The following is a 26913-nucleotide window of genomic DNA, read 5'->3' on the forward strand; positions in this document are numbered from 1 at the left end:
ACCACAGTCTCTCTATCCACGAGGGACTGTGTATAAACTTATAAAATCATAGTCCGTGCCGTAAAATTGTTGACTTTCGATGCGATATACAGGTTGATCGTTGAATCGCACCGGCGCATCCATATTTACTTGCCCCATAAGCTTACTACTCTGTAAAGGGTGGGTAGATGGAATTCCTGGGCCAAAAATGAACACCGGGGCGAAACTTTTTGTGAACCCATGTGAAAACATAAATCATTTATCAGTTTTGATATATACTCCTAAATTGTAAGTTTGATCATGGAGGTACCTCCATGGTTTGATCAAAATCGAGACCACATTCAAGGGCTATGCAGACTGTCCATGTACGCACACACAGTGACAAGAAGGCGGCAAAACACCTACTTACCAAGCACATCGAATCGGCGAAAAGAAGCATAAAAAGCTATAGGCTCATCGCCAAAACAAACGCGCCAAGCGCTAACAAAAAACCCATACCGAGCGGCCCTTTTCAGGGCCACCAAACACTCCAAAAAAGAGAACTACCAAAAAAAAAAACATAAAATGACATAGAACACACAAACACTTAAAGAAATAACAAAAATCGTACACATAAAATAACGTGACAGAAAAAATGGCCGTGGAAAAAATCAGCTATTTCCAAAGAAAAGCCGACAACAACATGAAATTCAACAACAACCTATCATCGCTCAAACTATGAAACTCCGAAAAATAGTACTAGGCAAAGGCCTTAAAATTAATTCGGACGCCAACAAAACCAAACAGAATAAAACCACCTCAGGATTTCAACAAATAAAGTCGTAAAATGTGACTACGCTACATCGTGAGACACAAACAATCGCAACAACACAAATTCAAAGAAAAGTCAAATTGGGCTCCACAAACAACAAACACCAAAAACTTGAAAGCTATCTGAAGCTGCTAAACTCGCACTTCTAGAGATACCCTTTCAAACAAGGAAACAAAACATGTCGCGTGCTAAAAGAATCGCGATAAACCAGCTTGCAAACAATAGACAAATTTCGGGGAAAAAAAAACCCTCGACAAGGGTCGGGTTTTCGTCATTGTCAACACAAACGATTACGTACTCGAATGCGAAACGCAACACTCAGTATTATACACAACAAGCCAGAACAAACAGTAAACAAAGTAAACGAACTATGAATCAAAATGTACGAGAACAAGCACATCAACCAGGATACTTGTGAGTATCTTGATCCAATAAACATAAAATCCGTACCCCCAGTGGTACTTATTGCCTAAAAATTCACAAACCTCCGCAAAAATCTAAAAGACACACCAGTCAAAACAAAATTTACCGAAGTAAAGAAACATAGAACAAACAAACCGAACCACCAAACGGACTCACAACGTGACCAAAAATTAATATACTTGCCTCGCTAATCGAAAAGCAAGACCACTAAAATGCATTAAAATAAATTTTCACAAACAGAAAACTAAGGAAAGAATCTACACCGCGACTGATGAGAAACCACACCCGGTTTCGAAACGCAAGCGTCAAAGGGCGACTCTATCAACTTTTGTAACAACATAGGTCCGGCTGCGTCTCGCCATAAGCTTTCCCCACACAAACAAAACATTACCGTACACACTAATCCAAACTTCTCTACAAATATCCAAAGCGAAACAAACATTTTTATTAACACACACAATCGGATAAGAATGTAGGAACACATTTTCGAAACGAATCAAACACAAACTCGACACAAAAACATTTAGGATAGTTAGATGGGGAGCCTCTTTCACATTTTTTACATCTCGCTATGCTGTCTATGATTCTAAAAATAGTCATCTGCCACTTTTTCTGTATACGCGGTTTGGCAAAACTCATCTCTTCAATCGAAAGTCGGGCGATTTCATGGTTCTTTGGGGTACGTCGAGCTTAAGGAATGTGGTTATATTCGCGATGTTTTATTCGAAATTATTTATTTCTTCTAGGGCAAATGCACGTAATTCATGCTGTTGGAAATACTGGCCGCTCATAAACAAGACAATAAACTCGATATCTGTGCATCTTTACTTTTATTGTCAAAGTACCATCGACACCCAAAAAAAACCAAATGGTTCAGTCCACGCGTGGTTCAGTCCAGGTATTTGCAACGCCAGTCACCTAGGCGACGGTAATCCGCACCACTTATCACCATCGGGAAGGTACTCCTCCCCCTATACCACTGGCGATCCCACCCTCAAGGCACTGCGTCATTCGACCAAGCATCGTTATTGTAATTTCCTGCATAAAATTAACAGCGAGGTCAACCGGTCAAACTCTCTCGGGATTTTCTGGCATGTAAAGTTGATTTGCAGATTTAGCTTAAATTCAAGCATATGATTGACCTTTTACAGACATACAGCCTCCAGCAGGTTAATTTTTGGATGAAAACCCTCCACAGGTAGGTAAGCATTAATTGAGCTTGAGATTGAAAAGGTTGGTGAGAAATCAGTTTTAGCTCCGAATGTGTTATTCAATGTCGTTTGAAACGTTGTGGAGATAAACTGTGGTGCAGAGTACTTTGGTTATCCATAGTCTGCAAGGAAAGGTGTGTGTAAGTTTGAGTTTTCCGACATGCAGAAAGTTTTTTTAAACTTGAGATTAACATGGTAAGATACGTGATAAAAAACCGTTTTATACTCCTACGGATATGTAAAGTTAGACGAGGAATTAGCGTCAAAATATGTTGTTAATCTCAATGTAGTAGAAGCGAGTACTCGGCCGTGTGGGGCGGTTTATGGTACGATCAAAGAAAAAAAGATACGCAGGAGCGGACAAAAAGTCCTTCATTGGCCGAATTTCCTAGTTTTTTTTCTGTCGAAATTCATGTAAATAAAGTTCATCTGCAGATTTAGCTTTTATTCAAGCATATAATTGACCCTTTTCCGATGTACAGCCACCTAGTAGGTAAAGTTTTGAATCAAAAGCCTCCCCATGTGGGTAAGCTTTAATGCAGTCAGAAGACTAAGAGTTTTATTTTCATTGTAGATGAAAGCTACGAAACGATTGTGCATCTTTCCCAAATTATTCGGCACTAATGACTTCAAAGCCTTGCATACCTAAAATTATTGTTCTCCATTGTAAATGTAAAGTCAATGAACCTGAGTGATCCTATGTCAATCCAAAGTGCAGAAGATTGTTTGTTTTGTTGCTTTGTTTTCGTGCCTTGTCTGAACTTTTTCCATTACGGGTAGATGATTTGTATTGATGCCATGATGTGACTTTTATTCCAAAATCTGGAAGAGACATAACGTCACAAAATTTACAGGGAGAAAAAATCCGCTTCTATATGGAACAGGCTTTATATACAACAGACCAGTAGTGTTATTTTCATTTGTTGAATATATTTGATACAAGTTGCAAGGACAACGGTGCATGGACATGGTGATAATAACTCTGATAGAGACTTTGTTTATTATTAGTTTTAAAATCATGAACATCATCCCTCGGTGCCATGTGCTATTATTTTATTGTAAACGAGGCCTTATCTTCAGCTGCTTTTTCTCTAAACGGTCCTTGAGGAGGAAGCGATCGGTTCTACAACACTCTTCATTAGAACGAGCCTTTTATGCCAATCGTAGAACAAACTAGACTAATTTACTAATTTATGACGCGGAACAATACAGCAGACAAGATATTTATTGAACGAACAATGCGTCATAATGTCCATCTCAATTCACAGGTATCAAGTTGACAATTATTTTACATCGATACCGCGAAATCGGAAACTACCATCTCGTCCTATTGTAGTTGCTGGAAGAAAAAGATGAGGTAATTATTGCTGCTATAATAGCTACATATTGGCTGCCCGTCTCAACTGACACTGAACTGTCAGTATTGCGTTTATGTTTCAATTTTCATCTATCTGGTAGAATGAAAGTCTTTAGTAATGTTACCTGTCATGACCCGGTTTGTCGTTGTTATTGACACCTTCGGTTGATGATTTCTCGTTCAAGGCCAGTCTCTTTAGAAGATATATGTCCTAGTTCCGCAAAACCTTTTCCCAACACACGACAGATTAAATTTACACATAATCTTTTCATAATAAATATTTTGGCTAAATTCGAGGATGATCGGAAGTTGGAAAATAATTATCGTAGCCGGCTTGAAAAGAACATATGGTAAGATAATTGGCGAAAAACTGTAGGCAATGTGCCAGTCTTTATTACTACATCTTTTTCTGATTTGACATAGGTTGCTAAAACTTGTTACTGCTACCGTAACGGCGGATTACAAATTTAAACACTCCAGACATTTCTTTCACAAAACGTCTGCCCTAGCGGAAGCGTCTACGTCACCTCACACGTCATCAAGATATTTTGTGATCCGAATGATCGAACACGACCGGGTTTCGCTGCGGGGAACAGGGAGGGGATATGACGAGTTTCACTTCTTGTCTGTTTTTACTTTGAGCATTTTTGCTTCCTAAGTAAAACTTTGATCCAATGAACGACGTCAAGTAAGAAAAATAATTTTCTATTGGTATATCTGTTGTTTAAGCGTTACTTTTAAATAATTTTATTTTTTAATAACTTTTAACTGTGAATAAATAGCCTTGAATTATATGTACACAAGAAACCCAAACTACACGAGCGTGTGTTAATTGTAATCTTCTATTTCTGTTTTGAATTGAAAATTACGTTTTTTGGCTGACGATCCGCAGCATGAACAATCATCGCCAGTGATTTTATCCTGAATGTAAGTATAATCTCAATAGCAGCTTACATGTAATCTTATTTTTCGACTTTTTTGCACTTTTATATTCTGTCACCATTCATCTATTAGAGTCATTTTTGCTCCTCAAGGTCACTCTTCCTAGCAAACAATGCGCATATACCTCAAACGCCTGACTCGTTTCGCATGTAGGCGCAATGTTCAATCGAGTTCGCGAGCGGAAACGGTATATACAGTTTTTAAGTGTTCTGTAGCGAATGTTCATACTTTCTGTGAGTTCAACTATATGCTTTGATCCTGTTTATGAAGCAGCCGGCACCATAGTAATGATGCTATGCGGAGCCATGGTGATAACTTCAAGAACTCGTTTTTTTGTGAAATCAACCTAAACATAACGGTGAAGGTTCATTTGGATATATTGATTTGTAGAGTAGGCGTTCTGTTTGGCTGTCATTGGTGTATGAATATGCGTAGTCTCAGCCGAGGCGTCGATCTACTTATATGTTTTTAAAAACGAGAGATGAGGAAAGCAATGGTTTTAGAAAGATAATACCTGGTGAAGTTTTTCGGTACTGCAGTTTAAATCTTGTGTTTGAATCGGTTACAAATGTTGTGATCCCAGCTATACAGAAGTACATTTAGAGGCTTGTTCAGAATATTCACTTGCGCAAATCGCTCACAGGAACACGATTTTTGAAGGATGACGATGACCACATTTTAATATTTCCTTTAATTTTATTCACATTCATGGACTCATATTGTGTATCTTCTTGATAAAGTAAACCTTATTTTCAGTTAAAGACAAAATACGGACTCTCTCTCTCTCTCTCTCTCTCTCTCTCTCTCTCTCTCTCTCTCTCTCTCTCTCTCTCTCTCTCTCTCTCTCTCTCTCTCATGTCTGTCCTTGTTCAATAGAGTCGACTGAACTGGCTTGGGCACTTGAAGTACGCCATCTCTGAATGAAAAGGGATAAAAACGTAATCCTCTTTTTCGACAAACCGACTCAATAGTATGTTGATACATTTGCTACACTTTTTTGCCAGCAAAAGCATATTCACAGGGGAAATCAATAAAGTTCAGTTAAATGGAAAGAAAAATAAAAAAACGCAGAAAAGAAAATTGCTATTGTTATGGCACTACATTAATTACTTACAGGAGGCATTTAAAAGATTACAGCCCGTATTAGTATCGCGAACCGCAGCGAATCTGCATCAAATCATCAATGCAAATATTACAAAGGTACAGACACCATTACATATAAAGAACAAATCAGTCATCGAATTTTCCCATCGCAAACAAAACAAGTGGTTTCTATTATACCCCAAAAAGTTATCTGACAACAAAGAAAGGACCATTCCCACCTGTAAGCTTCTGCACCAATTCAAGTGATTAGACGGAAGGCTTTAGTTGAATCGAGAAAACAAACGCGACTCCGCCCTTAATAAATTATGCAAGTTACCGTTTGTTAAACAGTTGACAGATTGACAAGCCTATTTTTACGTAGAAGTCTACTCAACTTTCTTGATTTTCCCCCTTGTGTACAACTTGCTTCGGTATCATAAATATATATTTTCAACTTCCCCATTTGATCGATTATTACAGTCATAAGCTTTCACGTGAAAAATCATTTTGGCCTCCGGCTGAATGCGTCCAAAAAGGAAGGCTCTGAGAGGGAAGTAGTACATGTAAACCCAGTTTTGAGATCTGTTAGTTCACTCTGCGCTACCATTTCACAGCAGTTGTATTAATACACCTGCATCTAAAACCCTACCACCTATTCATGCTGATCTTGTACCCTCGCCACGGTAATTTTTAGTTAAAAGAATATTTTCGTATACGCATACTTATATATTTGTGTTGTCACCGGTTACTGTAAATTTCAAAAAACCCCGCAAGGCGTACCATTTACTCCCTCCGCTTTCGCACTGATTGTCATTTTTAGACATGGATATTATTTACACGTTAACCTCGCTGTTCTACATCGTTCATCCATCTGGTGAGTATGTTTATATTGCAAATCTAAACTGTAGTATATTTAATGCTCGACGTATTGTTGGGGAAAATATTTGACAATAAATTCATCTGAAACTATCACACTAGATGGAACACAAATGTAAGGCACGATTAAATGGGGTTTGTATATGCCGTTCACTCTATCGTATTTTGCGATCTTGCAGCGACAACACCAGTATGGATACAGAAACCTACAAATACAGTTGCGATTAGTGGAGGATCTACAACATTGTATTGTACACTATATAACCTTGGAAGTATAAGACCAAGGTGGTGGAAATGGGGCGGAGGTACTTGGATCCAATATTCAAATGGTAAAACTGTTGATTCTACTCGCTGCCCTACTTCATGTAATATAACAGGAGACAGTGATGCCGGAGAATACAACATGACTTTTAACCCTGTAAGCGTTCAAAAGCATCACGGCGATTGGCAGTGCGAAGTATTTCTAGCCTATCCAAGCACAGTACAAGTACATCTTGTAGTTCTCGGTAAGTGTGCGGTAAGTTTTCCACGGGAAATTCAACAGTACGTAACCTGTCAGTGTGTTGTCATTTAAGGTTCTCTAACAAGAAATTTACCTTTTTAATCTTACAATTCTCTCAGAACCCTCGTAAATTATATATTTTCGGAAAGCCTAGATATAGGGAAACATTTTGGTTACCATAATGTCACCATTGAGAGGTGACAGGTAATTTGCATAACCTTTCAAAAGTGAGGTTTCCCTATAATTTGTCTCAACACTTCAAAATATCTGACTCATACTTGCTGGAATGCAAGCTGTCAGAACACTCTTCCAATGTCTGTTTTAGATTTTTATATCTTGCTTAGTTTTTTTAAGCACAATATTAAATAAAACAACTACGGTTAAATTCACCGCTCTGGAAGTTTTTCTGGCATAAAAATTGTTTAAGAAGGTTTAAAAAATTCATGTCACCCATTATTTTCATGAAGTAGTAAATGTCTTTTGTCCAAGCCAATCTTTACACAGTAATAAAGTAAATTCTCTGGCCGTATATGAAAAGAAAAACCTCTAGCAATTACTCTTCCCGCAAACAGTACCAGAGTCTACCCAGAAAACGACTTCATAATTAATACTACCACATGGAAATGGCAATTTGCCTACCCATCTGTAAACATGTAGAATCATGGTATTTCTTGAAAGTACTTGCTAAATTTCATAATCATCATGCATTTGACTCTACATTTTCATATTTATTACTGTGGTAAATAGCTAACTCACGTTAAAAGATCTTTTGTAGATTTACTAGTAACAGAAGTTGTATCCATGAATATACTTTAATATTAAACATTTTAGTATCACCCAACCCCCTTAACATTTATTCATATATTTATTTTAAGTTCATTTTGACAGCGCATTATAAACATGCATATTAAGGTGTACCTTATTTTTAGGTTGTAATATCACTTAAACAAATGAATCCTCAAAGGAAAAGGTTTTATTTCAACTTCTCATTTCATGCCAATATTAACTATGGCAACCTACTCTTTTATGAGAGAAAGGAAAGATGAAGAAAATGTCGTTTTCCATCTTTTGATCTAACCCGTAACGATATTTGCCAAATACAAACCCTTCTTTTCGACAGATGAACTTCCAACTTGTACAACAGATCTTGTCTCTGGAAACAAGATCATATCCGGTGACAGTGTGACATTAACTTGTTTGCTGACCAGAGCTGCTCCACCAGGTGAATTGGTTTGGATGAAAAATGACACCGTTATCCTTAATGGAAGCCAGCCCCTCGTGTGGATCACTCAGATCACCAAGGAAAACAAAAGTGACATTTACAATTGTAAATATCACCATCACACACTGTCATCAACTCCAACATGTGCCTATGATATACAGTTTGACGTACAATGTAAGTATCGAATGTTCAGCCTATCAAATTTGTAACTTTCAATTACGTCATCTGCCATGTATATTGCTGCTCCTAACACTCATGAGTATTTGTTGCAAAAACCACAAATTAGCACAGTCGAGGAATTCGAAATAACTGCCCTCGTAAAGAACGTATTTTGGAAAACACGAAAAATCTCAGACCTACTACGACAAGTAAAATTCAGATAGCAAATTATCTTAAAAACAAATCAAATCATCTCTTCTAGATGATACAACAGTTAGGTTAAACATAACATGGGGTACAGATGTTTACCGACATAGCTAAAAGTGTGTAAATAACTATATTTCTTTTTACCAGCCCTTATTTCTGTTCAAAAGCTAAAAGACGTATTAAAACCTAATTTTCCAGCTGTGCGTGCAGGTATTGACAGAACATAACAGAAACTTTATCATAGTTACAGTTATACGTCTAAAGATGTTCTTATTCGTCTCCACCATGAAACAAATACAGCTCTCGATAGGTGGGAGTGGGCAACAAATTCTTGGCAATGTAATGCCAACGAATCGATCACGCATATTGAGCAATGCTAGGCTGACTGCCAATCCACTATTTCACAATGTTGTTACGTAAAATATCGCTCGTGCGTAACTACTGTCCCGTGGCGATTAAAGGGAAACAAAACTAAAGTGAATTTCACCATTTATCCCTTCTAAAAATACCCTTGAATAAAATACAGCTTGAAGTTTCCGCATACTTTCACGCGCCGACGACAACGGCGTGACGAGAAGATAACTTGAAGTAGAGGGCATTTATCCGGAATTCAATGACCGAGTAAGGGCTCATGAGACTGAGAGGAGCGTGCGTGACGTCATCGGCGATACACGAACGTGGGTTGCAGCTTACTAGAGCATTGGAGTCTATGAATGTATTAGTGCAGAGTGTTTTCAAGTGTTGATCTCTGCACGTTACAACTTTTTAATCGAATGCTTAGTAGCATGCAAAATGATTTACTGTTGTGCACTTGGTGCAAACATGACTCAAAGAAGAACAAAAACGGTGTTAGATTTTACCGTTTTCCTACAAAACAGCTTTTTCGAAGACAGAGGCTCAAGAAAGTCGGGCGAGTTAAATAAAATGTTAAAAACTCTCAAAGAAGCAAAGTTATGCTCTGTACATGTCAAGGATGATTGTTGTACAAGGGACTTCGGAACTCTAATATCGATACTAGACGATACTACACAAAATGGTTCTTATCTCGACCCGCTCATGAGTCAGCCTCAGATCGCCGGTATTAACCAGATAAATATATTTGCGATTTCTGGACCCTAATGAATGTCGATAAGACGACACTACACAAAGCGTCTCTTATCTCGCGATCAACAGCCCGAGCCTGCCGAAATATAACGTCATTTTTCGACTCTAATATTGATACTATACGACGATAAGTAGATTTTCAAATTGCGAGTACATATCCGATATATATCGGAAATTTCACCACCTTACAGATCTAGCCAAGCCCTACTTACTTAGTCCGACATACTAGACTTAATTTAGAAGTGATAAATGGCAGTGTCACATAGTCTCTCCACTCCAGTGCGGGGTCTGTACTCAAGCACAGCTCCTCCACGGATTGTGATGCAAATTGCGACTTAAATCTGTTGTAGATCCGCCACTGACAGCACTGGACATAGAAGAAGGTTTACATGAAGTAAAAGTTGGAGACGAATTCTCTGCAGAGTGCAATGTCACAGATGCCAACCCACCAGCCTCTGTCAAGTGGATAAAGAGGGCTGTGGAAGTTGGTTCTGGTGGCTTGTTGCGACTGCAAAATACCCAGAAAAGTGATGCAGGAAATTACACTTGTAGAGCAACAAACACATACCACAATGGACAGACAGGATCCAGTTCAAAGATGATTACAATAGATGTGCAGTGTAAGTATTTGAGTCTGGCACTGTAGACCTTTTGGATCTTATTATTTATGGGGAAATATAAAGTGTAATGCACTCAGCTTATTAACACGTCCTGTAATAGTGCAACTGTACCAAACTTGGCCGGCTGATGTCCTTCCCAAGACAAAACATATACTGCAGTGAATGTTAATTAGCACGCCATTATGCAAATATTTTACATAGTATAACCAAATCAATGTATTTGTTGCACCAACTTCATAAATGCCGCACTTAATATACGGATAATGCTTTCCAGAAGGAACTTTCATGAAAAGTATATGAAAATAAATAGAAGATTCCTTATTTCAGATAGTTTTCATTAAAATGGTGTTTTCCACCACAGATATGCCCGACTCAGTAAACATATCTCACGCTCACGGAGGCAAAGCCATTGAAAATGACACACTCACATGTACATGTAGCGCTGATGCCAATCCTACGGCAAATTACACCTGGCTAGATCCAGCACAGAATCGCATTGCAGATAGAGCGACTCTGACCTTGGAAAACGTTCAACGAAGTAACAGTAGTATCTATACATGTGAGGCGAGTAATTTGTTTGGAACAGCAACAGAAACAGTCTATGTTGATGTTCAATGTAAGTGGCTTTTTGATCTTATTTACGTGTTGAACTATACAAGTTTATTGTTCCTAATATGATATAAGTACCCTTAAGTGTATTTTAATGTATGATTTAAATACATTTATTGTATTTCTATCTACATATTCGATGTACATTGTTATATTGACGTAAGGAGAGATGTCGACTTTGTGTTTCAGATCCTCCAATCGCGTCTGTATCCATTTCAAGCGGAGACATGAAAGGTGCGATAAGAGAAGGAGAATACTTTAGCGCAGCATGTGTTGCAGTGGATGGCAATCCATCACCAAAAGTCAAATGGACAAAAGATGATTCATTTGTAGGTGCTGACGCCTCACTGAGCTTCCTGAATATAAGTAAATCTGACAGCGGTGTCTACAAGTGTACTGCCACCAGTACGTATTACAATGGTAACACCAGTACAGATGAGAAGGTTATAACCATCGATGTGCAATGTAAGTCTAAACCACTTCGAATGCGCCTCAGGGACAGATGATTGGACTGCGAACTTTTCGAATTCTCTTCTGATTTATTATTTGTTTGGACTCATTTTAAAGCTCTTGTAGTATGAAACAATTGACCGTTTTAGTTTTTCGGAAATCGAAAATGTTATTTCCCAAAAGAGTTAACGTGAGTATGGCGGATATTTGGAATTTCATATAATATCTGTATTTGTTTGTAATTTGTTTTTCTAGTACCAAAATTTGCACGGTGATCTTTGATTTTTATTGTTGGATTGGTCATTGAATGGTTTAAATTTTCATCGGGAAAGCTTGAGCAAACGTTTCAGCCGTCTAAGTATCCAGGAGCATATTACCTTTAAATAGCTTAGCACAGAAACGGGCTACATGAATTATTGGGTGTCATATTGTAGGATAGAAAAGTAATTATATTGTGGGTTTCATGATTCCCCTTTCTTTCTTATCAAACAAAGAGAGAGAAGTATATACCTTCAGCGTTGTTCATCTCCCTATACTATAAAGACTATTGACTACTGTCCTGAGAAAGTTAATTTGCCATATGTTTCAATCGTCAACGTATAATTATAATAAATCAAATATGATGATCGATGAACATTGCTATCTAATCTTCCTGATCGATACGTATTTAAATGTACTTAAATCCAACCTAGAAGGCACAAGGATGATAGGCTCCTCAAAGTCATGCTGATGACAACTCGATAATGCAGCTATCAAAGCTTTTTAATATTTTGCACTTTTGATATGATCTTTGACATTGCAAAATGTACAAAAGGCTATAGCAGCAACATCATTAACGTAAATACCATAAAATGTATTTTATCAAATGCACCGATTGGTTCCTTTCGTAACATGGCTGCATGTTAAGGATTTGATTGCGTTATCATCTCGGCAGAAATTTTATTCACCTTTTTTGTTTGATATCATATCTTCACAGATCCACCTGGACCTCCACATGTACAATACTTCAATGATGGAAAAGTAATCGAAGGAACAGCATTTAATGCTACTTGTACTGGACGAAATGGCAATCCTTCGAGCTACTCCTACCAATGGATAAATGGTGGCCAATTGTTAACAGACCAACAAATACTAACGGTTGAGAACATTCAGAGAGACCAGTCAGGACTATACACCTGTAGTACCACAAATTATATGTACGACATAATAGGAAGTGCAACAGGAACAATAGCAGTTGATGTCCAATGTAAGTACAGCATGTATAATTTTTCCCCCGTATCACACATTAGTTTAAATTGTTGAAAGTATGTATGTATGTATGTATGTATGTATGTATGTATGTATGTATGTATGTATGTATGTATGTATGTATGTATGTATGTATGTATGTATGTATGTATGTATGTATGTATGTATGTATGTATGTATGTATGTATGTATGTATGTATGTATGTGTATGTATGTATGTATGTATGTATGTATGTATGTATGTATGTATGTATGTATGTATGTATGTATGTATGTATGTATGTATGTATGTATGTATGTATGTATGTATGTATGTATGTATGTATGTAGTATGTATGTATGTATGTATGTATGTATGCATGCATGCATGCATGCATGCATGCATGCATGCATGCATGCATGCATGCATGTACGTGCGTGCGTGCGTGCGTGCGTGCGTACGTACATAGTTACAAGGTTTTTAGATGGGTATGTGGTCTGGCAAGTTATACGGGTAGGTTCGTCTGTCTGTTTACTGTCTGTATATCGATCTCGCCTAGGCGTAGAATATGAACTTTCCTCTGCCTTATATTCTGTCAGTTTATGATTTACTTGCTCTTGTATTATTTGTGAGTTTTGTATTCTGAACATTTTTGTTACTGTTGCATCTTTTCACAGATCTTCCAACCAAAGTTGGTGATACCAGATATTTTGCTGAAACCGGACATTCTGTGGTTATAGAACTGACAGTAGATGCCAACCCTCTTCCAGTCATATTTGGAGAGTGGAAGCTAGGGAGTATAGCTTTGAATAAAACCGATTCATCAAATACGTCTTCGGTAACCATTACTGATGTGCAGCCTGGACATTTTGGAAACTATAACGTGTCGGCAGAAAATGATGTAGGAGTTGTCACTTTCATTGTTTCTTTAGAACCTACAGGTTTGTTCCATAAATACATTTTGTGATTAACACAGTGATTTTGCATGTCATGGCACCAGTTTTTGGATGACATATGATATTGTTAAGCGTGTGTTGTCATATCTGTTGAGTGTTCAAGGATGCTTGCCTTTTAATTAATACATAGTGAATCAAACAAGTATTTGTGTAGCCATTCTTATGAAATGTTGTAAGTAGATGTTGAAGATCGTAGTTCCAAGGCTTTGACTATGTTTCACAGACATTTATCAGCAAAAAACAAAAGAAAACAAAACAAAACAAACAAGTTTAATACAATGTTTGATCTATTGAATTCCAATATCCAGTTTATGGCACAAGTGATGGTCTTCTTTTAGTCTAAAATTACTTTCAGAACTTTTAGGTTGTTCATGTAGAGCGTTTCTTCATTTGGCTGTCAACTCACTTTAAATCTGTTTATCCATAGGTGTACCCGAAGCACCCAGTTTACAATTAGTAGCACAAAACTACACAAATTTGACAATACTGATAAATCCAGGACACAGATGAGGCGATGAGGGCGGTGTTGTCTATACACTGGAATATCATCTCTTTGGATTCGGGCCATTCAACCCATGGCGGTCCAGCACTACATCTGTAGTTATTGTTGTTTTCGATTTACAATCTGGATCATTCTATGAATTCCAAGCATATGCAGAAAACAGATTTGGAAAGAGTGACATCTCTGATACATACAAGTTCAATACATACGGTAAGTGCATAATAGTTAGGCATGAGCCTAAACATGGCACACTAACATTATAACAACATATCACAGTGTATCTTGATATTCAACATTTACTCTCCGGCTTCTGTGATATATATTCTCGCCACGACACCAATGTAACGAAACACAATTTTACTTGCATGCCCATATTTACCCCCTGTAGTATAATATGTAAGGATTCATACTTTAAGGAGAAAAATTATGTTGAACTTGAAAGTCCGCTTCTTTAGCAATTCAAACAGGGCACCACTCATTTTCCGATCTATCATCGTTCACACACAATGACAATCCCAATATGGTCAACATTCCATTACAACCTCAGAATGCTATATCAATAACATACATTTTTTTCTACGGCATTTTAAAGGACCTGCAAACCAAGTTGCCAGAAATAATACATTCGTTATTTTGAATTTCCCTGTGATAAAGACTGCAAGATACATTACGTCGAGAATTATTATCACAACATAATCTTTACTTATCTATCCGTCGACAGGACTTCCAAACGTTACCTTACATTGGGATACAGGAACCCTTAGTTGGACACCTCATGACAACGAGAACTATCATTGCGTCAAGATTGAGAAGAAGAGTAGTAATAGTGATGCTGAATGGGAGACAATTGAAGAGTGCATCCCACGACATATAATGGAATACACTGTCAGTGATAAAAAAGCAGAATACAGAATATCATACTGCACAGTGCGAGGAATGTGCGAAGATTCAGTATTTTATCCTGTAAAAGAATGTACGTACGTGTCGTTATAGAACACGAACAATCTATGTTCTCTTTCTATGTCATTAAATACAAGCTAACCCCCTACACAGACGTATGGAATGTACGCCATTGCATTTATGTGTATCAAGACGAAAGTGGTAAGCAAGTAACATGTTGACTCAGAATGTTGTAGGAATTCAACAAGTGACTCAGAAAAGATTAGATCAATTATACAACATAGGGAAAAATTTGGGAAATTATTTTTCCCATAAACAATCAATAAAAAGTCACTTATGTCCCCTTTAAATTGGCGATGGTTTACAGATACAAAAAAATAATTCTTAACTCAAACAAATCCAGTAACTTTGAGATCGGATTCAAACTCACAACTTACGGCACCCAGGAACCAAGCGAAGATATACCGCAGTCAAAACTGTAGCATTGTCTCATTCGCTTTTTGAAACCAATTTATGCTTTACTCGCATTACACTGTAAGTACGATTTTAGTTTGGCGATTGTATAAGTATATCGTCTTTTATTAACCCTTATAGATGCAGAGAAAAGTAAAGGCAACATGTCTGGTATTCTTGCGGCTACCCTGGCACCTCTTTGCATACTATTAACAGTAGTTGTGGCGATAATTCTGATTGTTAGGATTAGATCACGAAGAAACGCAACAGCACGAAAAGGTGAGTCAAAAGTTTCTCTATACTTGTGGTCGTTGCTTCTGTTTCACAAGAATATGCTTTTGAACTCAGTTTATGTTTAGTAAAATAAGATATATATCTGTACTTGCTTTGGATATTTGTCGAGAGCTACGTGACGTGACACTCAATTTTCAAAAGATAAACAAGATAGATAAGTGTTCGACATTGAAACTTTAAAAATCTATAATTTCAAAAAGATCGAGATGTGTTCAGGTGTTACATGTTTATTACCCCCTGTATCCTCTACCTGCACGAACTGTATTTCGATTGCCCTGCTGAACCATACTGCTGAACCATAAGAAACTTCAAGAAACTGTTTGTTTTATAAACCGATATCGATATTTAGATATTAAACATTGAAAAAAATATTGTCAGGTAGTGTGAAGTGTTGAACTTACATGCTGAGGAGATTAACCACACACAACATCTGCAGTAGAAGACTTTAAAGGGTTAAGAAGGAAGTTCATTATGTTAACTGTCTTTCTTTCATTTTAAAGAATATATCATATGTCACTTTAAAAATGTATGGTTGCTGGCTCCGTGACTAATAGTCAAACGAGCTGTTGTGTCAATCATTAATTCTGAATTTAATAATGGAACATGTAATTCACTTGATCTTTAAATTCTGAACTAATACAATGTAGCAAAACCCTGAACCTGAAACGTAAAAGTATAGACAATGTGCTTGAGCTTGAACAGTATGGACTGCGTTTAACAGGCTAACTTGTGCATAAGTTACTAATCACTTTCCAATCGACGTTTCAGTTCATATATTAGATCGTACCTGGCTGACCAGCAAAGTGATTAGCTAATTAATTAAACCTATGTAATTATTAAATTCCAATGGGTTTTCGCTGTCCCGCATTCTTGTTTTTTACTCAAAATGTAATAAAAATAGGCACAAGCCGGATGTTTTCGACACTGTACATTTTGATGTTTTGTCGTTCCGTACATCAATTGATGGTTTAATATTTATTAATAGAAATCTTATTCAATCCTCATCCTTTCTGCCTTCACCTGCATAGTAAATGATAATTGCTTTTAAAACCAAAATCCGATTACGCCAACCACCTATGTTATGTTCTTTTATTTTAAACAGAAACTGAAATCTACTTATCTACAACTGTCAAAAAAGACGGAGGTAATATCATTCTTTATAATTGTCATGAATAATTAATCATCGACTGCCGTAACCCGTGTAGTTCGAAGAGTAGACTACTGTACAATAGTTTTTGTTAAATACGAAATTATTCAGTATGGGCACGAAACCCCATCCGCATGGAAAGTTAGATTTCTGTGTAATATTGATATTGAATCGCTCAATGCAGCACAAAATTTTCGCCTCGAAAGTTTGGACAACTATCAAGCGAAGTGACCATTGACATCGTGCGAAGTGACCATTGATATCGAACTTTGCGCTTGAGCTGTTGGACTCGCGTGCAACTTGTCAAATATACAAATCACGGATCAAGCGTGCGTACATGACCGTATGCATGACTTGATGATATTTATGTACAAAATATCCTTTTGTTTGACTTGAACGGGACCAACTTTATTCCTGTAAAGACAACCCTTTCATTTCATCGACCTTTCTGTCGTATGCAGCCTTTACTAACCCCTCATGTATCCTTTAAAAACCTTTGACATTGTGAATTGTTCATTTTCCAATAACAAACAAATATCACCAAAGTTGGGCCTCACAAAGTCTATGAAGTGGTCGATGATGAAGAGTCGGAAAATATAAGAGTGAAGAATACTACAAGAAAGGTAAACTTTTATAATAAAAGCCTTGACTTACGACGGACGTCTCAAAGTTGTAAGCTTAGCATAAATGAAAACTGATTGCTGTGAAGTTGAGTCCTTTACTACGTAAGAATAGCTTTAGAAGAATTTGGGTACAAGAGCAGTTAGGGAACTCATTAAAAACAATAAATATTTTCACGTCACGAATACTTACCAGATGGAGTAATTTTTTGTAGACGAGGCTAAAAAGAGTAGGCCAATCTTGTCACAATTTTGGTGGCTACGTACGTTCAGGACCTAAAAATGCACAAAAAGTCACTTCCGTAAAGTAAGTTCAGAACAGGAACAAACTTTATGTATAAAGAAACGATTTTTTCGTTTTCTTTTTCCACCAAGAGGCTCACTTAATCTTTATCTTCTGTTTCTGGCAATACGAAATTAAGATGTTATCACTTTCTCTCCCAGGACAAAGCTGAAAGCACTTATACTGATCTAGTTCTCTCCGATCGATCAGAAAACGCATATGCAGGACTCACTAATGACCGGCTTAAGTCAATTAAGGTAGGTTAACCGATGTGTGCTTTGGCAAGTTATGTTGAACCATGTCGAATTTAAACAAATAAATTCCATTTAGTTTTATCACTCATGTTTTAAACTGGTTCCCCTCAACAGGAAGAAGAAACAAGTGCATATGAGGCGTTAAATCCACAGATGGTCTCTGACAGTCTGTACATGAAGTGCGGAGAAATATCATCTGAATTTCCCCGGGACCGACTGTCGACGCGCAGCGTCTTGCACGATGGAAACCGTCACCGGATAGTTCTGTGCAAAGCTTGGCATATCGGTGGCAAAGACGGTGCCTCTGAAGTTGCCGTCAAAATGGCGAACGGTAATACAAATCTGTCGAATCGCATTTACTACTATACAAACATAATATCAACAACTGCTTACACAACATTAAAACATTCCTACATTCATGTAGACCAATTTAATTCAATGTGACATGAGCTTTACTAACAACCGGGTATTTGCCGACGGCGCTACTTTCAGACTTTTAGAAATAATGATGTAAAATTATAAATACTTATAAAAAGCATGTAAATGACACAATGAAAGAGAGATAGATTTAAGATGATTATACTGAAATATATTACAGGCAAAGCGAAATCGAAGGAAGAAAGCGACATCGCGAATGAAAGCATTTTAATGAGAAAGATCACCAATCACCCTAACGTCGTTAAGTTGCTTGGCGTCTGTACGCACCCAGGTAAGTCCATTGTTGCAATTTTACATTGAAATGAGCTTATTTACCTTCTAAAGCTACATGTACTAATATGAGGAGCGGCCGAAACTTATTCAGACTTTAGGAAACGCCATAATTGTCATTGTTAAAGAAATTAGGACTGAAATGTGTCATTCGCCATTTATGTGTAAGAAGATGTTTAAGAAGAGATTTAATTTCTCAAACAATTATTTCATGATTTGCCTATTTGAATCAAACGGTGTAACTGTGCCTGCTATCCGTTCGCATTAAGGCCCAACCTATATCATCATGGAGTATCTGTTTCAAGGCAGTCTGGAGACATGTTTACAAGAAATACGTTCATCAAGTGCACGTGATCAGAGTGTTACTGAGAGGGAGCTGTTATCGTTTGCATTAGACATTGGCAGAGGAATGGAACACTTAGCTAATTTGAAGGTAACCATACACACATTCAACATCGACAGCTTTAGAACTTGGCACCCTATAAACTCCATACTCCAACGAACGACTAGCGATACTTTTATCCCCACTTTTTACAGATTTGTCACTGTGTAATAAAGTTGTGCTCTATGTTAGATTGTTCACAGGTTTCTGTCACCAAAGCATGTTCTGGTAGATGACTCTCTACGCTGTAAGATTTCCAATTTTGGATACGCTAGCGAAGTCATCGATGATCAATCCTTTTACGAAAAGGCAAAGGTAACGTTGTAATGCATTTTATGCAAGCTACGAGGTGTTCGATTGGTGTATATATCGTTTGTTCTTGTCGATCACATTTTCATGACTAACGTCCCTAAGATTTAATTAAAAAATTATTATGTACCTTTGTTTCAATGTCAAAGGTCCATCCATATTATGCTTAACACTATTGGAACTAATTTTGGGTAATTGGATGGTGAAGTAATAAGGTCGTTTTAACCTGTGAATGTAAGTTCATCTGTTTTTGTTTGTAACTTACACACAGTTTTTATGAGGAATTTGTTATTGTGCAACATTCAGCTATATGGCACTAACACTTTTGAGAAATTTAAAAAAAAATATGAACATCAAATTAGTCCAAATTAGTTCCAATCGTGTTGTTTGAAACATTCAGAATAACTTATGTTGATATTAGTTACGTTCACACTACTGAATTATTGTTGTCTCTGAGTCGACCTTATGGTTTAAAAACACAATTTGGACGCGCTGAGTTTGTCCTTGGCCGGTCTAATCTTTATCAGGCCTGGTTGTTGGATTCATAAACGATCTCACATCTGAGACGGCATAAACTGTAAGTGTTTACCATGTTTCGGTCGGCCTCCTGCATAGTTGACACCCCATCAGTGGTCAAAGAGCGAAGTAAAATAAAGGCGTCAGAGGAGGGAGATTGAAATAAAGTGTGAAGGCGGACGAAATCTTCCTATGTTATCATAATCTTTGGAAAGGCCAAGATGCGGCCCTTGGTCTAAATGTAAACCTAGTCCAAGTAACTTCAGAATTTCCAGTTTTCAGAAAACAATTGACGACTGAATAAATACTTCACTCACTGGTAATATCTCTCTTTCCTGATTTGCTGTGTATCCACAACCTCTCTCACCGTGTATCAATTGATAACAAATGACCAATCTGTTTCAGGTATCATGCCCCGAGAGATGGATGGCAACAGAATCATTTTCTATGACCTTCACAGAAAAGTCTGATGTGTGGTCGTTCGGGGTTATCTTATGGCAAATAACTAGCCTAGGTAATTTGTCTAAAATCATGAGTTAGGCCTGGTTCTCATTGAAGAACAGCACTATTGTTAATTTATAATTTACATGCAATAAACCTGAACTTCCGCGGCAGCAGTGTTTTAACAAACACCGCAATAAGACAGAATAGACGCAATAAAAATCATATGAGAATACGCACTTATATCTGAAAGAAAACATTTATTTCGGTATATATATAATATATATATATATATATATATATATATATATATATATATATATATATATATATATATAAATAAAATATATATATATATATTGTATCTATCTATATCTATCTATATATTATATAAAAACAAATTACTCCAGCAGATATTCAACTAAACAAGTATATATTTACATATATATATATATATATATATATATATATATATATATATTATATATATATATATATATATATTGGTATATTACCAACAATATGGTTTTATTTATCTAGGAGATACACCATACGAATCCTTGAATGCGTATAAAATTGAACGGAAATTGAAAAGTGGACATCGTCTTCAGAAACCGGGTTCTTGTGGACGATTTGCGTAAGTGAAGAATATATGAACAAGTCTCAAATATGTGTTTTTGTATACCCTTAACCAAAACACCGGTGATCGATTCACAAGACAGTCACGCTATATAACACGAATCTCAGGTGTACTGTTTACGATTGTCTAAAGTGGTCATTTGTAAACCATGAAATGCTGGTTGCTCAACCTTTGCTTGATATTTGTTGCTAAATAACACTCAGAGTATGTATACTAATGGAATGTTCAAGCTGTCACTATGTTAACGGCTTGTATCATTATTTACTTTGTATTCTATGCCTTTTGTTGTTGTATACTTACCAATAAAGCTATATTATTCTCTTTTGCAGATACGACCAGATGATGCTTTGCTGGCAGAAGGAACCACGTGATCGGCCCTCGTTTTCAAAGTTGGTTAAAAAGTTGAACACCTTGAAAAACAAAGAAAAGGTTTGTTGTGACTGTTGTTCGAATTCAATTGCCATGAATGACATCATAAATAATGAATATTTGACACTTATTAAGGCACCACTATTAATTACTCACGAATGACCAACTAGGTCTCAATTTTCGCCACAGGAATTCATGGACATCTCTTCACACAAAGAGTCGACTTATGCGGTGATCAAGTAGAGGACTGTGCCAAGATGATCATGAACGATTTGACGACATTGTGCTTTGATCTTTAGATCAGCATATATATGCTTCCAAGTAAACAAAACAAACATACGAACAAAAAAAGAAATTGAAATGATCTACTGATAAGGGTTTGACCTAACACCTTTTCTACCAGTAAGAGGTGTATTATAGTTAATACAATAATTATAGAATCATATCCATTCATTGTTATAAATGCATAGTCATACTCGAGGATTTTCATAAAATGCATGCATGAAGAATACAATGTTAAATTTAAGTAGCTGAGAGTATAATCTTAACAATCACAGTACTTTTACAAATACAGCCACGGCAGCAGTTTGTGAAGCAGGCAGTAACTCTATGAGTATTACACATATTTTGTTGCAGATAATTTGGTAGCAATGTTTCTTCCGATACTCAGAGCAGTCTACAATTGTTCAAATATTCTATTTACCTAACAGTTACATATCCGAAAATCATCTGTGAACAGTAAGAGCTTGCCTGTTTATACAATAGGTTGGCTCATATTAGTTTAGTTAATGTTTATAATGACGAAGTGATTCATAGGTCTCGTTACGTACTTAATGTAAGTTTGCATCTAAACAAGTGTTTGTGTTAATCAATTGAATATTTAAGCAATAATGCACCCCCTCCCGCCCATAATGGACGAAAGCAAACTTTGCACGACATAATGTACGAGGCGAAGCCGAGTACATTATGGAGTGCAAAGTTTGCTTGAGTCCATTATGGGCCGGGAGGGGGTGCATTATTGCTATTATTTTATAGTTTGGCAATGCCAGTGAATTTGTAGTTGTAGAAAACGAATAAAAAAGGAAATTTAAACTGAGTTTGAAGCCAGCACAAAAAGATGACCAATTCTTTCACGGTTCATTTTGAATTGAAAAACGATGTATTTTCGAAGGAAATGAAACGTAACTGCATCCCTACCGTCTATATCGAACTTGAAACATCACCTTTAAATATCATGCCATTCAAAAAGCCGACACGGTGAAATGCCAGAGATGAAGAAAACGGAATGTTTATGCATCGACATCAGCATGATCAGCGAGCTGCATGCCATGGTATCAGCTGATCAATACGATCATTATTATGTCGCTAGTAGTACAGGATTCATTGCAAACAATATCAACAGAGTTCAACATTGTTATTCAAATGATTATATTTCAATAATAACTGTGTCTATAAATTTAATTTCCTATGGCTTCTTGAGAAGAGCTATTTTATTTCGGCGAACAACAGAACTTGACGTAAACGGGTGCTTGAAAGGTAGTTGACAAACATACTGGAGGGTCGCGATATCGAGAACAAGGCAAGGTAAAATCACAGACATGGAGAAAAAAACGATGAATGAAAGTTGTCTTCCGATTACAGTCAGTGCATCAGAATTAGGTGGCCGAGACGTTAGATCAACGGAGAGTCAACGGTCGTCATGATTGTTGGCAGTAGCTGACCTTGGACCGTCGAGACTTCGAATGGCTCCGTAGTAACTAGTATATCCGTAGACACTTCCGGTCAAGGTTGATGACAGCATGGAGGTAGGAATGACAGCAAGCTGCCGTTGTTGGCTGCCCGTTTACGGCTGGTTCGAGTAGCCTTTCAGCTTGCATCGTTTACATGGCCACTGACATACATAATATGCCATGTGTCAAACCCAGTATCGTCTAGGAGTTGGCAAACGTACTGAGTTCTGTTTCACCTATACGGCAACGAAGCGAACCATGTTGTCAACAAACGTGGTAGTCCAACCAGCGTATCGGACGCGTAAGGGGACTGCATGCTGAGCGCCAGCCAGACAGACGAAAAATGCGTGCGCGAGGACTCAAAAAATGTGATAAATCGTTCAGTAAAACATTATTATCAATATTGTGCACCATTATCAAGATTTATGGGTTTGTGTATTACATGGTTTATTCGATACTTTCCCTCCTTGTAAATGCGCAGTCCTTTTTTTCGTTTTCCAAACAAAACTTGCTCGCTGTGGGGCCGCAATGCTGAATAATGGAATACATTATCAGTAATAATGTATGGGTATGACGTCACAAAATTCACTGGTATTGACAAAGCTATAATATAATACATGATAATATTCAAAAGAAACAAGTTGCATATATAGACTGCACAAATGACTACATCAATTAGGAAAAATCAAAATAATATTTACAAATCACCTTGGTGATATATATATATATATATATATATATATATATATATATATATATATATATATATATATATATATATATCACATACATAGACACAGTTATCCCTATAGTATGACGTCACACACTATATATATATATATATATATATATATATATATATATATATATATATATATATATATATATATATATTTATCACATACATAGACACAGTTATCCCTATAGTATGACGTCACACTATAGGTATATGACTACGATGAATCCATATTCCACATGTGGTGGATATGGGACCCGGACTACTTTTAAAACGTAAACAAAATATCAGCTGTTCAGAAATTATCTTCAAATTCCTGAAATGCAAAAGTGGGAGGGTAATGAAGCACAAGGAAATATATGGTATTAATATATATGTGTAGAATACCAAACAACCGTCGATACTAGAATGTTTATAAATTTGTGTTTCTTCGTCGTTGATTTGCGATTGAAACGTTTGATTTCTACACCACTGACATTTAATAGTATACGCTATGTTACCGGCATTTTGTGTTGTCTACGTCGTCAAAAGAGCCCCTGTCGATGTCCATCAAACAACATGATTAGCATAGCCAATAACCCAAGACACGTACCAATCATCCTCGCAGCAGTAAGAACGTTTACTGAAGCAACATTGACGGGTTTCAAGTTCAACATCACGATCAATGCTGCCGTGGTAGTCAACGAATCGAGCCCCCGGGTCGAGCCGAGGAAGCGAAGGGCGTTCATCATTTCTGACAGCAATGACGATACTCCGGACTCATCAGAAGAAACGCTATTTTACTTTTCAAGAGCGACGAGTTCACTTAAAGGTGCAAGCTATTTCTTTGTCTATGCATGTTGTGCACCACGTGTATTGTACCGTGTTGTTTAATTTCCGTCGTCTCGCGTCTGAGCTCAGAAAGACTCGTTGTTCGTAGTCTTACCGATTGAGTCAGTGCCGAACACAGTTCTTCATTATATTTAAACAAGCTCATTTTATTCGTAAAATATTAAACATACAATTGATAATTTCGTAACACATAATAATTGGTAATTTTAAAATTTCATACAAACTTTGCAAAGTATAATTCTTTGAATGATGTTCGAATATTGACAAAAATAACCCGTTCCCGGTAGCCGTATACCGCAGCTGAGAGTCGCGACGTCCCCACCTAGCGCTTGCACGTCCAATAATTTATGAGTGAATTTTCATTCAAATTGATGTTATAGTAATATAAAAAGGGGAAGGTACATTAGTTCAGTCTTGGGACTGAGAAACTACTTTTTTATCTATTTAAATACAAGAATTTGTAAATTATTTTGCATCACTAAACCTATAATCTGTTATATACCGTAACAAATGTTCATTTTAAGATCAGTTACACTTCAATGTTTCTGTGTGTACATTTGTACACACATAAACAAGGTGCAAATGAGAAGTGGTCGGCATATTGCAGCACAGGAACACGGTTACCTGGAAATGTTTAAGAGATATGAGAAGGAAGTAACACGACAATTTTACGAATGTGGATTACTGAAATAGTATAACTCTTGAATGAGTTTCACAACCTCTCTCGTGAGACATAATTGTTAGCGACAGATAATTAAGCTTGATATCGTTCGTTTGCAGATATGCAACTTATGGCGGAATATTTAAGAGATGAAGTAATGATCAACATTAAAGGTGAAGCAATTCTCAAATAGGATTTTCGTCTTTTGCGACTGTTTTGTAATCTCACAATTGACACACCAAACATAAAATTAAAAATACAACTTTTTTCGGATCTCCTTTACAAACACTACCTGGAAGTAGAACGATGGCAAATTCGGCACAGTTTACAATACATTAGTTCAATTAATTTTTACCATCAAGAAATTTATTAATCGTACAGAAAAGAAAAGATGCATGCGCTAGAAAAATGCATATGGATAATCAATGTGATATATTTCCTTACAATAATTTGAAATGTGCAGCGATACAACGGGTCGATATGTTAATGAAATCTGATGTTTGGTGAGTCATTTCAGCTAAAACTTCTTTAATCCTTTTGAAAGTATTTTACACCCTTGACCATAAATCACACGCAGCCGTTTTTTACCCGAATCTTTCCCATTCAGGCTATCGCTTGTCATCGTTATATCATTTGATTTTTGCATAAAGAGAAGCAGAAGTTTATTACCTTTGATTTACATTTATAACTTCCCTCGAAAGAAATCGAAGCAATGTACATATTTATTATAGTTGAAAATCATACATTGCACTGAGAAACCTACCATGCAAATAAGCCTACGATGCAAATTATTGGCACAAAGATGGCGCTATAGACAGAACGTCAGTTCAATGATTACGTAGTCCTTCAAAAAAGCGATCATCGAGAAAATGTTAATACAGTCGTTTTATCGTCTCATCCTAGAAAATGGCCAGCTGATTCCCGTAACCTGTCTTAGAAAATAATAGTTCTATTGAACATCGTCTTAATTGATGTCTTTAAAAAACTGCTGAAATTTTAACATATTTATCTCACTATTAGCTTATAACTAGCCTCTTTCACAAATTCTTACTTTTAAACTCATGTACGAAGTATAAACACAGCGCTAACGTCACGACTTTAGTACTTTAGTCTCAGTCCGGTTGCAGTGATCTGTTTTGCGCATACTATTGTGACACAAAACGATGCTTACTCTCAGTTTCAACTTTAATTTTTCTTCAACTTTCTGGCTGCCATTTTTCTTCTGCAGACTAAAACAGGGGCTGTCTAAGGAAAGAAGGGGTTACTTTTCTGGCGGGGACCGGGGTGCAAAGGTTGGAGGAACCAATAATGGCTGCTCCACGGACGTGCAAGAAATCAATGGCAAACGTTCTGTACTTTGGTTGCGCAATTCGAGTACTGAAAATTCTGATGTATAAA

At 36.8% G+C, this 26913-nt stretch overlaps 1 protein-coding gene and 1 long non-coding RNA gene across 2 annotated transcripts in view; both read left to right on the top strand.

Annotated features, from left to right (window-relative positions):
* LOC139126381 (proto-oncogene tyrosine-protein kinase receptor Ret-like) overlaps positions 1-22151 on the top strand; it is a 47540-nt gene extending 25389 nt beyond the window's left edge. Inside the window, exons 13-15 of the mRNA XM_070692451.1 lie at positions 21089-21185; positions 21518-21617; positions 21747-22151. Of these exons, the coding sequence (XP_070548552.1) occupies positions 21089-21185; positions 21518-21617; positions 21747-21800 (251 nt within the window). The 3' untranslated portion in view covers positions 21801-22151. The remainder of the gene's footprint in view (positions 1-21088; positions 21186-21517; positions 21618-21746) is intronic.
* On the top strand, positions 18339-19317 carry LOC139126374 (uncharacterized). The gene is made up of 3 exons (XR_011550555.1): positions 18339-18523; positions 18791-18901; positions 19170-19317. It is a non-coding gene; the product is annotated as an uncharacterized lncRNA (long non-coding RNA).
* Positions 22152-26913: the final 4762 nt, after the last annotated feature.

This window comes from Ptychodera flava, chromosome 3, assembly GCF_041260155.1.
Source record: "Ptychodera flava strain L36383 chromosome 3, AS_Pfla_20210202, whole genome shotgun sequence".
Taxonomy (NCBI): Eukaryota; Metazoa; Hemichordata; class Enteropneusta; family Ptychoderidae; genus Ptychodera; species Ptychodera flava.